Source organism: Colius striatus, chromosome 4 (genome assembly GCF_028858725.1).
Source record: "Colius striatus isolate bColStr4 chromosome 4, bColStr4.1.hap1, whole genome shotgun sequence".
NCBI lineage: Eukaryota > Metazoa > Chordata > Aves > Coliiformes > Coliidae > Colius > Colius striatus.
This window is the reverse complement of record NC_084762.1, coordinates 34,398,906-34,416,558: the sequence shown is the minus strand read 5'-3', so window position 1 is coordinate 34,416,558 and position 17,653 is coordinate 34,398,906. Positions and strand designations below refer to the sequence as shown.

Below are 17,653 nucleotides of genomic sequence, written 5' to 3'. Positions count from 1 at the left end.
GACTGTCTCAAGGGACTGGGCAGCTTCCTAACCCCAGGTTGAGGAAAGCATCCAAAAAAATTTAGTCAAATGTAGTTCTGGCACAAGAACATTTTTTTCTGGAGGACTTTCTTGAAGACCTATGAGGAGGAGAGGAATATATATACTTAATGGACAGATATATATAGATGCATACTTAGAAGAAACGGGGGATCGAGTGCAGAGTATTACATGTTAAGCAGCCATCAGCCATCTTCTGCAAAGTCAGGCTGCTCAAATCCTTTCACAACACTTCAGAAGGAGATGGGGAACTGAAATCACTCCAGGTTCCTTGTGCATAGGCTGCTGTCTCTCCTTATACAGGCAACTACCTTCCTTACCAAACTCAGACACAATTATTTTTCTTTTTGCTTATTGGCTAGCAAAGATACCCTGGCAACGTCTACACAACTATCAACCAACCAAAGTATGTTTATTAGGCTTATATCTGCAGAAATATCTGCACTATTAAAGCCATGAGTAATGGCTGAGTCTTGTCCTACTTTTATACAGTTGTGCCTCTCCTCCTGCATACACAAAGATGAAGCTTGGAAGAATAGAAAGATATCAGCGTCTTAGTTAAAAATATACATTATTAAGTAACATCTCATAGTGAATGGAGAGTTAAGACTTAGCAAAATAAAGATGAATATGATTTTGATCCATAATTCTCTTGACCAGATAATTGTATACTATTGTTATGCTTCTTCCCAGTTATGCAACGTTGTGTCATTAACAAGTGAGCCATGCGTGCCTGAATGCTGGTGTGTGTTCTGCAGTTTTTACACTTGGTCTAATGACAGACTGCCTCTCTTCAAATATGGTTTGAAACAATGTAAGCTTTGTCATAAAGAAGAGGGAAATGTGCATGCAGTATAACAAAACAAACCAAGCAAGTAGGTTGTGGCAGTGTGTGCCAAATATGTCCTAGTTCTTTGTTTAGGCTTCAATCCCATCAGAGCAGCAAAAACAGTGTTTCTAGTGCATGTTAAATCCAGGCTGAGCAAAACAGTCAGTAGGTGGGTCAGCTTCTGCTTGGTTAACGTGACACAGACAAATCAGCCGGTAGTCTTTCTCCCACTCTAAGGAAGAAGGACTGTGTACGGGTCCAAGTAGCCACAGTCCTGCAGTCTTTGCTCTCACATTCCTCAGGACCTCACCACCCCCCCCGCCCCCCCCCCCCCCCCCCCCCCCCGACACTGTCCTGCTCTCATCCTGGAGAAATGCAGAGTCAGGCAGCAGGAGCAGCAGCCCGTGTAAAGGCAGGACAGACCTTGTCACAAAAATGTATTTCTTGCGAGACAGAAAGTGTTTAGATAATGTAGTTTTGAGACATGCTGGAAATTTAGAATGTCTGGTTGCTTGTATATTTTTTCCTTTTCTGCTCTGAGAAACTTATGCTTTCTAGTCACCATTTGATTGTTTCCTTTCTCTTTTCAATCAATTTCAGCACCATAGCATTTTTTGTATTTCAGTTGCATAACAGGTTGTGGGGTTTTTTTCCTCTAAGTTGAAAAGGATTGATAACTTTATAGAAACACCTTGTTGGGATTTTTTTTCTCCCAAAATTTATGTGATTTCACAGTCTAACTCCTGTTTTCAGATTAAATGTGGGCAAGATTGTACTGTAATGTCTCTGCTAATTTCCATCTTAACAATTATTTACTTAAAACTTAATATTTTCTAGTTAATAATAAGTTTTTACCAGATTGTAGCAAATTGATAGATGTGTTATGGATACAGGTGGGAAGAGGTGAGAAGGATTCTGTTATCTTTCTGTTTATGCTTTGCATGCATACTGTGCCAGCTGTGTATGTTGGAAGCAGTATCAGCCCTGAAGCTACTTTCTACAAAATCAGAACTATGATTAATTCAGTGCCAAATGTTTATATATTGGGCAAAAATAAATTAGAATTCTTTCTAAATTCAAACAAGACAAATTAGATGGCAATTAAAACTCCTTAATATACTTTTGAACACACTGTGATTAACTCTTCTCTGCCTTTAGAGAACACATTTGCTTCTGACACATAACAGGAAAGTTTTTGTGTGGAGAAATGTTAATGTGTAAAACATTCCATGCTGTGTATGACTAGATATCCACTACACAGCTATTGCTACAATATTAAGCTTTGGTCATCACTTCCCTAAGTCCTGCCTTCCAGTTGTAGGGCTATGGTCATCAAATGGGCCGTATGTACTTGGGCGCAGGAGGTATTGATCCTAAACCTTGGCTGAATTGTACCTACTACCTTGCTGGGTTTGTTCCATCTTAATAATTGTATGTATATACACACACTTAAATGCACTCCATGATGTGTGTCCTCATTTTGTGCTTGTCCAGTTTGTGCTTTTCTGTCTTAAGAGTGCTGAGTATGTGCAGTTATGATACCAAAAGTAACTAAAGGCTCTCAGCTCCCTTCCCTAAAAGCTGACAGTCAATCAATTGCCTCTTTGAGCATGGCAGGATTTCTTTAACAGTCTGGCCATTTGCTTTGTATAACAAATGCACATCTGTCTCTAAAACTTTGCATTTGTTTTGAAAATGTCTGAAATGCACTTTAAAAACAAGGATCCCTGCTTGCTCTTTGTACCTAGACCTGTGATTCAAATTCCATTGGACAAAGTGTTTTGGTATCAGAAACACTATTGGCTCTGCCATTGTGCTGTGTCATCTTTAACTTATGTTCTCGGTTAGCAGATGTGCAAACGCATTTGTCTGTCTTTGCCTGATTTGATCTATCACAACTAAATTGTGTTCCAATGTAGGTTTTGAGTTTGCTCAGCAAGTGCTCACAAGAATAACATTTGAAACTACTTGTTTGATTTGTTCAGTCTATAAATAATATTCTAAATACTTATAATCACTAGAATTGGAAGTAGATTAGCTCTAGATTAGTGCTTCCTAGCCTTTATAGACAATGTTTCAATTTTAAATCTTAAGGCACTATATGTACTGTTTTTTTCAAGATAAATCCATATCTGAGAAGGTTTAAAACTAACAGTGTTTTAAGGGATGTCTCTGTGACTCACCCAGTATTTAACTAGGGGAAAGTTCAGATGGTGAGATCTAGATTTTTTCCTTCCCCTCTGAAGCACTAAGGATCCCTCTTCACAGAGTTTCATTTCTCTACAGCCTTCCGTGCTGACTGACCTTGGGAAAAGAAGACTAATCACAAACTTCTCGTCGGTCATGGACGAGACATTCTACGGTACTATGTAACGCCTCAGAAAGAAGAGGCGGAGGGAAGGGTTAGGGAACGTGATGCCACGCTGCCACCTAGTGTTACCAGGAGGGTTGCGGGGAGACCTTCTACCCCTGAAATAAACGGTCTTTTATTGGACAGAAAGGCCCAGAGAACAGCAGCGAGGGACTCCGAGAGCCACCGTTCCTATTTATAAATCCAGCCTCGGGGCTTCCTTTTCTGGGATCTCTGGCAAGGCTTACACCCAGAGCAGGACTGAGTGGCGATGCTGACATGCCTCAGAGGCACAGCACTGCACTGGCTTGATCCTCTACACAGTAGATTTTTGCATCTAAAACAGTTATAATAGCTGCTTACATTAAATACTAATAGATAGGAAAGCATTTATGATATTTACATAACAATGCACACCACAAAATATGAAATGACAATGTAATTTACCTGCACTTAATGTAGCAGGTAGAAATAAAGAGTCCTTAAGTACCCCAGAACTAGATAATTATCAGTGAATCCCAATAAAGGCCCTGACAAACGGCACAAGGTGGCTGTCAAGTAGAAATATAATTTCCCACTACTTGACTCAGACAGCCAAGTCCAAACTCTCTCTTTGTATGATGCTTGGGAAGTTTCTACATGCAGGAATCAAAGCAAGGAAGGACCCCAGAGTTAATGGAGACTGGGTAGCACCTTCTCAATTATTCCCATGCTCCCAGGCACATGAAGCCCTCAAGAAGCCTTTCTTTTTTTTTCAGTTGTCATTTGCTATAAAAACTGATAACATTTATCAATATCAGTGGAGTATAAAAGCTCTAAAAAGTACACATTCTCTAATGCCATGAATAATCCCACAAATTGGCTGAGATCTATGGGAAACCTCAGCACGTTTGCTTAGGCTCCTTGAAGTGCAAATAGTCCTAAGTATTCATGACAGGGAGCTTTATTTTTTTATGAGGCAAACAAGCTGAAATGCACTACATTGCACTCAATCGGAAGAGACATACATTCTGCAAGCATTGGATTGACAGATTTTTGTCTGTAAAAATGCCATAACCCTTATTTAAAATTAACCTTCAGCCACAAAAATGGGAATTATTACAACAAAATAACCTGAAACCTTTTTATGAGATTTTTCTACAATTATACTGGTTTCTCACAGTTAAGACTATGAATAAGCCTCTAATAATAAGCTCTCAGTGCTCCTTCTGACATGGTCTTTCTGAAAGGATTTCTTACAAACCCTTCAAACTGAACAAACTGAACTGAAAGAGAATTTTGAGACACAGTAGTTTGTAACAAGACATGTTCTTCAGCTGGATAAATTGAAGGAGTGGCACCTTTGTAGTAAACCTCCAGATCTTATGCCTCCAGCCAGGAACAAATTAAAAGGAAAAACAAACAGCACTGTCACATCAGAACCATCTCCCATTACCTCAGCCCTTTCTGGTTATCAGCATTTGCAAAAGCAGTTATTCCACTTCTGAACTGTAAACCTACCTGATTTTTTTTCTGAATTAAAAATGCATTTTCAGAAGGAAATCTTTGAGAAAGTTTCACTTGAAAACATTAGTATTACAAAAACAGTATCACAGCCATAAAGCACACATTTTGCCTTTAATGTATATAAATCTGTGCATGTTTATAAGGTAAATGTTTTGTAACATGTATTTTATATAACATATTTATATTGTTATATAATCATAGACAAAACATAAAATATGGAAGTTTTGATATTGCATTTATGCACACAGTATCTGTATCCAGAGCTTTCTGAAAGGAGATTTAATGCTGGTAAGATTTATGTGTATATTCAACTGGAGTTTAGCATATCTGCTGGTCTTTTGGAACACAGGCATTTCAAATTTTTTTCCAGAATCAACAAGAAACCAGAATCAAAAAGAAGCATCCACCTCTACTCTGCCCTGGTGAGGCCTCATCTGGAGTCCTGTGTCCAGTACTGGGCTGCCCAGCTCAAGAAGGACAGAGAACTACTGGAGAGAATCCAGTGCAGGGCCACCAAGATGATCAGGGGACTGGAGCATCTTCCTTATGAGGAAAGGCTGCAGGAACTGGGGCTGTTCAGCTTGGAGGAGACTGAGGGGGGACCTCATTAATACTTACAAGTATTTAAAAGGTCAAGAGGATGGGGCAACACTTTTTTTTCTCTACTGTCCACTGATAGGGCTAGGGGTAATGGACAAAAGCTAGAACACAGTAAGTTCCATTTAAGGAAAGATTTATTTGCTGTGAGGGTGAGGGAGCCCTTGCACAGGCTGCCCAGGGAGGCTGTGGAGTCTCCTTCAAACCTGCCTGGACAGGTTCCTCTGTGACCTGATTTGGGCAAACCTGCTTGAGCAGGGGGGTTGGATTAGATGTTCTTTAGGTCACTTCCAATCCCTACCATTCTGTGATTCTGTGAAGAGCATTAACTTTATTTTTTAGTAGTGTAAGAGAAGGATGGCAATGTTTCTGTACATGTTATTTTCATTTTCTTGATAGTGGAAAAAACTTACTGAGATGACACTATAATATTCAAGGCAATAGTAACAGAGATGTCTGAAAAACTACAGAAGTACATTATGGAATTGAGTAACATTGAGTACAGCAGTCAATAGAATTTGATGCAGATAAACCTAAAGGAACACACATAGGGGAAAAGTCACATACCAAGTCACAGGCTTTGGAAAGACCCATGATTCAAGAATAAGATGTCAGAGTTATAACAGACAGCTCCACAAGAATGTCAGCCCAGTGTTCAGTAGTGGTTAAAAAGGCAAATCAAATGACATACAGTTCACAAAAGAGAAGATGGAACAGCTTTCAAGGAAAGCTTGGCTAAGTAGACCTGGGAGAGAGAAGTGGAGAGGAATCTGTGTAACTGTGGCCTAGATAAGGACCAATGGTTTGTTGTCTCCCTGTACAAGGACTAGGGACATCAAATGAAGCTATAGCAATTGGGTTCAAAAGAAAGAAAGAAGAAAAAAATGGAGGTGGTTCCTTAGACAATAGCTATTTGAGCTCTAGAAGTACTTGCCAAAGGATATTGTGGACAATGAAAGTTTAAATGGGTCAATGGGAGATATGCAAGAAAGACCAACTTTATTTCCTTATCCTTGTTTAAAGATTTCCTAATTCAATTTTTTTTTATGTTCTGCCTTTCTTTTTTTCACCAGACCGTGACATCTCCCTTAAGACATTCTCTTAAGTGCTGTACAGTTTATTTCCAAGGAGAAGACAGAGTGGCATGCTAAATAAATACTTCTCTCTGTAATTACCCTAATAGCTCTACCATATTGCCTAGAAAACACATTGATAGCTGCTCTACATTAGCTCTGAGACCTTAATTGCAAGGAAAGTGTCCTTAACTCTACAGACATTTACTCACAAGTCAGTTAGAGGTACTATTAGCATAAATAAAAGATAAACATGCAAATATTTGCAAGAACATAATTGTGAAGTGGCCTCTAGCAAACTTAACAAGATACCTAATGCATAATTAATGGCAAGTTGTCATCTATATCATATGTAAATTCTTTGTTGTGTGTCAGTTATGGCTTAACTGTGTTCATTTTCTTCCCCATGTTGAGATAGGAATGATGCAACAAAGTGCATATGTGATTAAATTTGCTTTGGCAAAACATCTTTATAAAATACAACAAATAATAGGAGTGAAAAAATGGCCAGAGACACCTTGTACCTAGTCTAGTTTCAAGCTAGCTGGACGTTTTGCTTATGGAACCAGTAGACTTCCCAGGCATGGTCGTGATAACCAAGATGAGCACCAGGCAGTGAATTACAGAATCATTAAGGTTGAAAGAGACCAATAAGATCAAGTTCAAGCCCAACTTAACATTGCCAAGCACATCACTAAACTAAATCACGTCCCTCAGCACTTCATCTATGTGTCTTTTAAATATCTCTAGGGATGGTGACTCCACCACCTCCTTGGGCAGCCCATTCCAATGCTTAATAACTCTCTCAGTGAAAAAGTTCTTCCTAATCTCCAACCTAAACCTTTCCTAGCGCAACTTTATGCTGTTTCCTCTTGTCCTGTCATTCATTACTGGAGAGAAAAGATTGACTCTCACCTCACTACAACCTCTTTTTGGGTAGCTGTAGAGTAATTGTAGCTCCTCTGTGTATCATCTTCTCTAGGCTAAATAACCCCAGCTCCCTCAGAAACTCCTCATAAGACTTGGTTCTCAAGATCCTTCACCAGCTTTGTTGCCCGTCTCTGGACACTCTCCAGCACCTCAACGTCCTTCTTGTAGTGAGAGGCCCAGAGCTGGACACAGCATTCGGGGTGTGGCCTCACCAGCAGAGTACAAGGGGACAATCACTTCCATGTCCCTGATAACCACACTATTCCTGAAACAGGCCAGGATGCCTTCTTGGCCACCTGAGGACACTGCTGGCTCATGTTCAGTTGGCTGTCGATTAACATCCCCTGGTCCTTTCCAGCAGTATAGCTTTCTAGCCATGTATCCCCAAGTCTCCAGTGCTGTGTAGCACTGTATCTCCTACAATGGCTTCATAGAATGGTAGGGGTTGGAAGAGACCTTTACAGATCATCTAATCCAACTCCCTTGCTGAAGCAGGTCCACCTAGATCAGGTCACACAGAAATGCGTCCAGGCACGTCTTGAGAACTCCAAGGAAGGAGACTCCACACTCCCTCCCTGGGCAGCCTGTGCCAGGGCTCCCTCACCTGAACAGTAAAATAGGATTTTTCTTATCTTTAAATGGAACGTTCCAGCTTCATCTCATTACTCCTTGTCCTGTCACTAGATAGGATCCTGTTATTCAGCTTTAGCTGAGGCAACTCCTGCCTAGAGGCAGATTGTGTCACACGGGCCCGTGCCCCTCGTGCCGCTGAGGCAGCAGCAGGGCTGGGATCTGTAGTTCATAACTGTCCAGTAGGAGCTTCCCTATGGCCTTCCTCGAGATGAAAAGCTGTCCCGCGGCCGCCTGCAGCAGCCCCGTCTCTGCCTGACCCCTGGCTGCTGTCGGACCCCTCGGCCCCTTCAGGCCCGTTCAGGCCGCCCCGCCCCTGCAGTCCCCGTCCTCCCGCCAGCTGCCTGTGGGGCGGAGCTCCGCCGGCGGGGTGGGGGAACGCGTCCTGCCATTGGCTCGGAGAGACGGGCGGCAGATCATGTGACCGTCACCTGCACGGCTTATAGGCGCAGGCCGGGGCAGAGCTGGCGGCTGCGTGTGTGGTGCGGGTAGTTCTGCGGCAGCAGCTGCAGGTGAGCGCGGGCGGGAGGCAGCCGCGGTAGGCTTGGGATGGGAGGCGAGAGGCTCGGTCTCATCCGAGCCAGTGGGGGCGAGGGGACCGCAGGCTGTCATGGCCGCGTTTGGGTCTTGGCGGGCTCCTGCCTCGCTTCCCCATTGGCCGCGCCGGCAAGCGAGGAGGGGCTCTGCGGGCTCCGCTGGCGGGAGCGGGAGGATGCGGGCTCCGCTCTCGCCATCTTGGGTGTGCGTCCGTGACCCTCTCTCCGCCGTCCCTACGGAATGGCTGCGCGGGGCTGCGGTGGCAGCTGGGGTGGGCTCTTGTGGCCGCGGGACGGGCTGTCACTTCGGGACTCGGCGCCTACCGGGGGAGAAGCCCTCAGAGGGGCTCCCAGGGCTTCCAGAGTCTGCTGACCACGTGGCTCATGGCTGAATGCTTAATGTTGTCATTAAAGCTGATAAGCTGAAGTTCTGTAGTTCTAGTGTCCCCGTGATGCCGTAAGAACCGGCCTATGGAAACGATAAGGCTCTTTATGTTGGACTTTTAGAAAGCAGCCGTTCGTTATTGCGGCGCCGAGCGCGCGGGAGGTAATCCCGCCTGTCGCACATGCTGTATGTTGCCTCGGGCAATGCTGATATTACCCTGTTGGGTGTGCATCCGTTTTCTCAGAATGGGTATGAGTATTCATTGTTCTCCCAAAAATTATTTACATTGGGTCCGTCCCCTTTGGGCATACGCTCTTAATCACAAAATGGGTCTTTGGGGGTCTTCAGGACCCTCTGGTGATCATCATCTTGGTGTTCTGTCAGTCCAGAGTCTGCACGTTATCACTTCATAAAACTCTTGTAACAGTCCTTGACCACGAAGTTCCAGTATTCTAGTTTGTGTCATAGTCTGTGTCTACATCTATACCCTGGATATCTCAGGATATCTGTGTCCTGGGTGTTTTAAGATAGCTGAAGCAAGCACAAACTAAGCTTATAAACTCACAGCAAGAACAAAACTTTCCACTTTGGCATCATATGAATCAACTGACCTTCAGTTGCAGCCAGATGTTATTGAAGTTTTGCTTGATGTTTTGCTTTGTGGTTTTTGTTTTTCAGTGATCCTATGAATTCCAAAATGAAACAGAAACTGAATGCAGAGAAGCCCTCAGGATCTTTGCAGGTATAGGCTCTGAAGTTTTGAAGCTACACTACTGAGCAGATAAGGCATAAAAAGTAGAAGCTTGAATTTATCAAGACTCTCAAACAGAATTTGTGTTGTTCTGAGGTTTGCCCTCAATTCTCTGGGAAATGCTCCCTCTGTCTGACATGAGTTTTGTATCCACTGAAAGAACACAAAAGGATCTTTTGCAATGTGCTTCCACCTGGCTTATGTCCTGTTGGCTTGAGTAACATCCTGGCAGGCAGTATGTCTTAGGAACACTCTGTTCTGCTTGGGCATATGTGCTTATGACTACGTTTTTCTTGTCACTCACCAAATCCTTTTGACATTGAGCTTACTGTCTATGTTTTTTTTTTTTCTAGATGCCAGTTACCTGCCTTAATTTGGTTACTGAATCAGCCTGGCTGCAAAGGGACTGTAGAGTGGGTTTTCTAGTCTGTCCTTTGTACTGAGCTCATTGGTCTCGACTTGAGCATACTTTATTGGAAGTAGTCATGCAGGCAGTTCTGTTTCTAAGAAAAAGTAACCCTCATAAACCATAGCCTTGGAATTGGTAGAAATGCTTGAAGGATGTAGATTTCTAAAAAGCAACCAATAAGTTACTGAAGTTTATACCTATTCTAGTCTTCAATAAAACTCTTGTTAAACCTTTAAGGTAGGCTCTAGTCATATTTGTACAAATACCTTAAAAAAGAGGCTAATACACATTAGCATGATGGATAGAGTGACTATAATGACAATTTCTGGTGGTAATGAAAATATGCATGTATTGTATGTGTGATAATCTTGTCCTATACTGCCTCTAGGGTATAAATTCCTCAGTGTGACTTTTTGCACTTTCAATGGGTTAACTCAAGTATTAGTCAGTAACTTCTTGGCAGGGTATACTTAACTCTAACCTTCAATAGCAGCAAGCAATGTCTGATACACGGTGTGATTCTTGTTCCCACAGCAGTTAGTGTTTGTCCTTCAGTTCAACAGCAGGATAATTGGTGGCAGAAACTACCGTGGGAAAGGCGAACTCTTGTCATATGAAGTATAGTGTGAATCAGTAACTTTCTCACGCTGGTGTGGCATTGTATTCTGGCTGTTCTTGCTTGGTTGTCTGCCATTGTTTGCTATCCCATGGTGGCAGTGTAACCAACCTGATCAGAAAGCTTTTAATGCAGGAAATAAATGTTTATGCATGACAGCAAATGTGATAAACATACAGTTTATACAAAACTGTGGATCAAAGCAAGGAATCTTTTAGGTCCATTTTAATGGATAATCAACACATCTATTTAACTGAACACCACTGGAGGGTGTGTTCGCACCTCACAAACAACTACTGCACTACTAAGTGATCTGTGTGACTTGACCACATAGCCTGCAATTGTAGTCACTTTTGTCACTGTTCCTCAGAGTCTTAACACTGCTATTGTCAAATACAACTTTGAGAGCGGTCAGCTAAAGTTTACATGTGTCACTGCACTCTAACTGGCCTTGAAGTCTAGTTGGAATATTTCTGCTATAAGGGCTCTCCAAGTTTTGTTATGAAGAGTGAGGGTTTTCTAAGAGGCAGGTATTGAGCATAGCTTTGTGATTAAGATCCATCTCTGCTACAAATGACTAGATTCTTTTTTACACAAGCCTTAATGCTGCCAAAAGTATCACCTTTTTGTCTTGATGTGTACCTTAAGGGAACTATTTCAAGTTTCAGTTCACGTAGAGAAGAGTGGCAACTGTCTGAAGCTGTATTTGTCTTTTTAGAAGTACCTCACAGATGCCACATGCAGTGCTGCTCCAAGACGGACTCTTAAAATGATTCAGCCTTCAGCAACAGGTTGTCTGATTGGCAGAGGTAATGAGGTATGGATTAGAAGATAATTGTTGGATGTGTAATTGTTTCTACTTCTAGTGAAATGATTTTGAGCTTTTAACTGCAAATTGATACATTTAAAAAAACATATAACCCACTAACAAGTGTGATGTGAGGTAAGCATATGTTACTTTGGCAAGAATAATTTTTAATAAACTCAACAATTTCTGAATATTAAGGAAAATGAGATTTTTCTTCTCTTAAACCTATGGGTATCAAGGAATATGTCTAATTCAGGACTATAATGTGAAGAAAGCAGGACTTTTAAAGATTTATTTGCAGTCCTGAGTGAGAATACTTAAAACTTATATATATGGGGTGGTTTTTTTATGAAAAGCTCAAAAGTTGCTCAGGATTTAAACTTGCCTATGCTTTGTGCAGAAGAAATCTTCAGTCACAAGCAAACTCCGGAATAACAAGTTCACCTCAAAGGCTCTTAAAGCAGAGAGATCTGTGGGCAAGGAGCAAGAAAATGAGAATATGAGTGATGTCATTCAAGCTGTAGATCTCATGATAAAAGGTACGTGTCTTCTTCCACTTAAAATGCCGTGCTGCCAATGGAATATAACTTGAATCATGGTTCCCTCGTCAGTTGAGGACTTTGTTTTTTTAATGTAATGCCTTGCAGATATTAATGATACTTAACCTGTATGGTATAGTAAGTACAGTATAGATAGCTAATGTTTCAGAATGAGTTTATGGTAACTAGTAGCTAAGAAACACTGTGCAGCAGTAGTAAGAAGTCCTGTAGTGTGTTACTTTGGCTTGGCTGTGATCTTTCAAGTGACTAATGAAGTTGAAATGAACAACCATTATAGCATGGTGTGCTGTATTAAGCCCAATATGGACAATGACTTGATAATAAGACTTCTGTCTTCCACAAAGTACAATGAAGACTTACATTTGCAAGTGTGTCTATCTTGCAAAGCCTGCTGTCATGCTTGAGGCAGCCTCTTGAGTACTCTTTGCATGTAGCCATTAATACTAAGTAGGATCTCTATTTTTAGTAACCTTATGTCTAGTTTTAAATTCACAACTAATCTCTGGGGAAAACACTGTGGAGGGAGTTTCTTCTAACAGTTATAGAACATTTGAATTCAAATTGGAGATTTTAAGGTTATCTCAAGAATTCAGTCTTGGTACAGACTTACTGAAGCTTCTTACTTCAGGAAATCCTTCATCTCAATATTGGAAAGAAGTGGCTGAAGAAAGGAGGAAGGCTCTGTATGAAGTGCTGCAAGAAAATGAAAAGGTAGCTAGTGAAAGATAAGCAACTTCTTTACTATGGGCTATTGTCTTCCTATTATAACATTTTGTCATTTTTTTAACTCAGTTGCACAAAGAAATTGAACAGAAGGATGGTGAAATTGCCCGCCTGAAAGAAGAAAATGAAGAGTTAATGTCCCTTGCTGAACATGTGCATTATATGACCAGTGTGATTGAGGTATTTATAGGAATTTTCAGTTCATGTTGTAGAACAAAAGAGAAAACAGCAGAGATTTATTTTTTTAATGAATGATTACTTCTGTTTTGTGTGCTCACACAACTCTTAATTTTCAGTGATTGTTCAACTTGGTTCCTATGGGATTGCTCTAATCCAGAGGCGTAAAGCCCATTCTAGGGGATGAATTCTTCCACCCTAGAACCCACAGAGTAATGAGAAATTACTAAGATGTTTTCTGAAGGGGAGATACAGCCTATTGTCTTTAGAGGACAGTGTTTGTATGTTAGGTGGTGACAAGGGAAGGAAGAGTTAATTTTCACTTTTCTGAGAGGACTTAAATTCACATACTCGGTAGCTTATGTGAGGCTTCTGGATAAAGGAAGTTGGTTTTTTTGGCTGTGTCCTTTGAGGAACTAAACTTGAGCAAAGAACAGTGAGAGAGAACCTGTGCTCTTTTAAAGTCATGTTTTTTCTGAGAAATTCCCAGTTCTGTGACCCAAAAAGGGCTAATGCATAAAGTCTGTAGGGTATATAAACTTCTGAATTCCAGACCTGCTTCCTCTGGGGTTTCCTTGGGGACAGGTAGATGTGTCACTGATACCATGACTCTCTGCCAGCAGCAGATTGGTGTGTAACTGCTGCTGAGGCTGTTAGGTAGCTATGAAACTTTGATACCAAAAGTACAGGCCTTTGTAGGGATTAAGCTGTCAGCTGGGATATGAGGCAGGGTACCTGGCAATAAATATTTTGATTCTGTGATTAGACTGAATGGAAACAAAATGGGAGATGATTGCAAGCAACTTGATTAATCAAGAAGTGAACTTGATCAAGCTAATTTTCAGTAAGTGTAATGCTTTAGATCAGTCTTGAAGGACTCCACTAATTTGCTACATCAGAGTTTTTTTGGTACTTGGGGAGTGCTGCTTGTTGGTGATAAACAGACTGGCAGAAATTAAATTACTTAAGCACTTCAACTAATGTAGTTGGAGACTTCTCTGCAGTTCATTACATTCAGTTATGAGTTGTAAGCTGATCACTTCTGAGGCTTTAGTGAGCCTTAAGTGATAAATCAAACAAGAGGCCTCAAAAGCACCCTCTTACAGTCCTGTTTTTCTTCCTTAGGGCAGGTCAGGTGATGTACTTTTGGTTTAATCATCAAGATCTAGGAAGTGCTGTGTCTTCTAGTTCATCTAGACTTAATATAGCTTCATTATCTTTGATTAAAAAAATAGGAATTTCATCTGTAGTATAGTACTCTTTCTAAAATGAAACCTATGTAATGCTGTAGATACATTTAACTTGAAACTGTTTAGATACTAAGATAAAACCTGTCCTACTGAAGAACCCAAGGAAGACTTAGCAGTCAATAAAGCAAATGAGGTCTGTGAGTTAGAGGTAGCAATTTGAGTTGAACTCAAATGTCTAATATTCATGTGACTGAGGAATGTTTTAATTATATCTACAATCTCCAAATGAAGAGAATTAGTTTGCTCACTTCAATATGCACAATCTTATTTCACTGGCTGTTAAGTAGAAAATATTAAGTTCACTTGTCTTCTCTTTATTCTAGAGGCTAACTGGGCAAGCACCTGACAATCTTGAGCCTCTGAAGAGTCTGTCTGAATCCAAAGAGGAAAATGAAGAGCTTAACTGTGGAGGCAATGCAGACAGCCTGTCTGAGGAGGGGCCATCGCAAGTATCGTGTGGTTTCAGGGAGAGCATATCACATCTTGCTTCAAAGGAAGAAAATAATTTGCAACTGGAATGACAACCTGTAAATAGGCTTCTGTATGTGGCTTTTAATTGCAGACTTCTTGAAAGGATATATTAAAACTTCTCAGGTATAGAAACTCCTGTGGAAGCATCAAAGATGTTGTTTTTTTAACTGAAATTATGTGACAGTGGAAGTATCTAGATACTGCATAGAAGACTTACTACAGGCTACCCTCAGTTGCTTGTATAAAATGCAAATACTGTGTATTTCACTGTTGTGTAAATATCTTAGCAGTTGGCCTGAAGTGATCCATGAAAATCAATAAATAAATCTTTGCCTTACCAAAACAGCCTCTTACTTCAGGGGAGAATGGCTGCTTCTAAGCTTTAAGTTAGTTGTGGCTACTGTAGATGGAAGCTTTTGAGTATTTAGGGTGTGCCTTGACAGTTAACTCTTTAGATTTGCAGTTTTGGAGATCCAGAGTAGTTTTGGTGACTGGGGAAAGCAAAGTAGTACTTGTGAGCTGCTGTAGTAAGAGTCAAGATCTAAAGTTCATTTGGGTTTTTTGCTTGGGTTTTTTAAACAACTGGCTGTCTTTTAAGGGAGCCATTTCTAAGATGTATAGGTGAGAGCTTAAATAGCAAGTATTAAACAGTCTCTTTATAAGCCAATACATGTATTTCTAAAAGAAAAGATGGGATGTTCCTGCTCCTAGTAGCAGTTGTACTGAAAATTAGATGGAGACAAAGCAGCTTACACATCAGAGTAGTGGGTGCCAAATTGGCTGCTTCAGGCTATGTGTAAACACATCTGCAGAGCTATCAGATGGGCACCTTTAGATTCCTTCCATGTCTTGCTGTCTCCCTGTGGGTGGCAGTAGATGTTTCACAACTTAATTCAGTTGTGACATTCGAGGAATGTGAGAACTATTGTAGGAACCTTTTGGTTTGTTTTGCCTCTGAATCTGGTAACCTCAAGGCAAGGCATGGTGTCTTCCTGAGAGCTTTGTAAACGAAAGGTACCACCTTCAATTTGTGCTCAAAAAGCATGCTTAGTCATAATCCTTTCTATCACAGTGCAGAAATGGTGACAAAGGTGTGTCCTTTTAAGTTGCACTGGTGGCTGTGGTTAAGAGAACACAGACAACTAGATGTTGGATAACTGCTTTCAAAACGGGTAATACTGTCAAGTGACTTAAACCTCTGTATCAGACTCTTAAGTAATTTTCTTGTTGAAGTAATTCTTCAACAATAAGGACACATCCATTTTCACTTGTTTGAATGGTATTTAGTTACTAATAGTTAACAGTAATTTTTTTTTTTCAGAGGTGGCTTTGTTTTTAAACATTGAGTATTTTGCATTTGTATTTCCCTTCTTTGGGGGAAGAAAGCACAGCTGCATAATTGGCTGTCCAGACAGACAAATCCAACTGAGACAGCAAGCGCAACTTTCCCACTTCACCTCCTGCTCTGTAAATGGCAGTGATGCAGGGGCTGCTGTTAGAACAAAGAATTGCCAGGAGATATCAAATGCAGAATTTGCATGTGTTATCTGCATCTGGTTCTTATTTTTATCAAGATGGTTGAGAAGATTAGATTAGATTTGTCTTGTGCTTTGTCTTGATTTTTTTTTATTTAAATGAGATAACAGTCCCTTGAGTAGCTGGATGCTTGCTTCTGTTGAAATGGATTGTGTACAAAGTAAATCATACACCTTCTTCATATAGGCTGATGAATGGATGTACTGCAGCACTTTGCTGACCTGTAATAGAGCTTTTTTACATCAAAAAATATATCTGCCACTTAATACATGCACTTGCACCTAAAGTCTTCAAATTGGGGCTGCCATGGGTTTATTAACTTATTAATAAGTTAATAACTTACAACTATCATCTTAGCAGAGATGCTAGTTTGTTGTAGAAACCCTGGAAACATACATGCTGTGGAAGACTGGGTATGTGAGCTGAATAGTGGTACAAGAAAAAAACCCATATCTATGCTCTGTCTCTGTCACGGATGTATTGGACTTCAATCAAACAATCTCTCCATGCCTGTTAGCAGAAATATTAATGTATGAAAGCATTGTCAGAAGTCTTATGATTCTACATTAACTGCTGTTTTAAAGGGTCAGGTTTTGTTTTATTGTCTGGAAAATTCCTGAATGTGTACAGCAGAAATGTTATCAGGTAAGTCCAGGAACTTTGTATGCACATGTGAAAGGCTTGTCAAATATGTAGAAGTTACGCAGAGATTTGTGTAATTAATTCTTACAGCCATCTGATCTTTTATTGATATGTAGGGAAATTGGTTTACCACAGCTATATAACAGCTCAAAATAAATATCACTTAAGAGAAGAGAAGAAGGAAACTTCATATCCAGCTAAGTTACTGAGAACACTGTCTAGCACAATGAAATAAAAATGCTTTTATGCACCAACTTGACCTGCATACTGACTCTTCATTGCAGAGTCAGCAGCCACAATCTTGCTGTTCACTGCAGTATCCTAAGGCTGCTCCAAAGTGGGATACATCTGCTGCATCCTAGAACTTCTCCCATAAAGTGTGTGTGTCCTAACATGACTATTTAAGATATGTAAGATTAAAACTGTGGGGGAATGGGCCATTTGTAGCTGTCAGATGATTCAGGAAAGAACATCTGTGCAGGGATGAAGGGAGGCAAGTGCTTTATGTGAGTAAGAACTTTAAGTTGGTTTAGCAGAAATAACAATTCCTGTGTAAACACCCCTTGTATCTAAGACAATGGCTTGAGAAGTGAAATCAGAGAAGGGTGGGGGTTGGAAGGGACCTCTAAAGATCATCTAGTCCACCCTCTCAGCTTAAGCAGGTCCAACAAGATCAGGCCCCAGAGGAACAAATCCAGATGGCTCTTGAAAACCTCCCCAGGAGCAGACTCCACACACTCCTTGTGCAGCCTGTGGCAGGGCTCCCTCACACTAATGAAATTCTTTATGTTTAAGTGGAACTTTTTGTGTTCTAGGTTTTGTGCATTACCCCATC

The 17,653-nt window shown here is 40.8% G+C and overlaps 1 protein-coding gene across 2 annotated transcripts; it reads left to right on the top strand.

The window, feature by feature from the left end:
- The first annotated feature begins 8,380 nt into the window (after positions 1–8,380).
- On the top strand, positions 8,381–17,072 carry GMNN (geminin DNA replication inhibitor). Of its 2 annotated transcripts, XM_061995966.1 has the most exons (7): positions 8,381–8,466; positions 9,554–9,617; positions 11,370–11,468; positions 11,860–11,998; positions 12,648–12,730; positions 12,812–12,922; positions 14,493–17,072. In XM_061995966.1, exons 2-7 carry the CDS (start codon positions 9,561–9,563, stop codon positions 14,688–14,690), a joined length of 687 nt encoding a protein of 228 aa, XP_061851950.1. In that variant the 5' UTR covers positions 8,381–8,466; positions 9,554–9,560; the 3' UTR covers positions 14,691–17,072. The 2 variants fall into 2 exon arrangements, with proteins under 2 accessions (XP_061851950.1, XP_061851949.1); XM_061995965.1 differs by lacking the exons at positions 8,381–8,466; positions 9,554–9,617 and adding an exon at positions 9,624–10,039.
- The last annotated feature ends 581 nt before the right edge of the window (positions 17,073–17,653 follow it).

Excerpts from the sequence above, each read along its gene's own strand:
- GMNN (XM_061995965.1), top strand. The coding sequence starts at position 9,980 with ATGCCAGTTACCTGCCTTAATTTGGTTACTGAATCAGCCTGGCTGCAA. Across the intron at positions 12,731-12,811 it reads TGCTGCAAGAAAATGAAAAG|TTGCACAAAGAAATTGAACA; the intron begins GTAGCTAGTGAA and ends TTTTTAACTCAG. Across the intron at positions 12,923-14,492 it reads ATATGACCAGTGTGATTGAG|AGGCTAACTGGGCAAGCACC; the intron begins GTATTTATAGGA and ends TCTTTATTCTAG.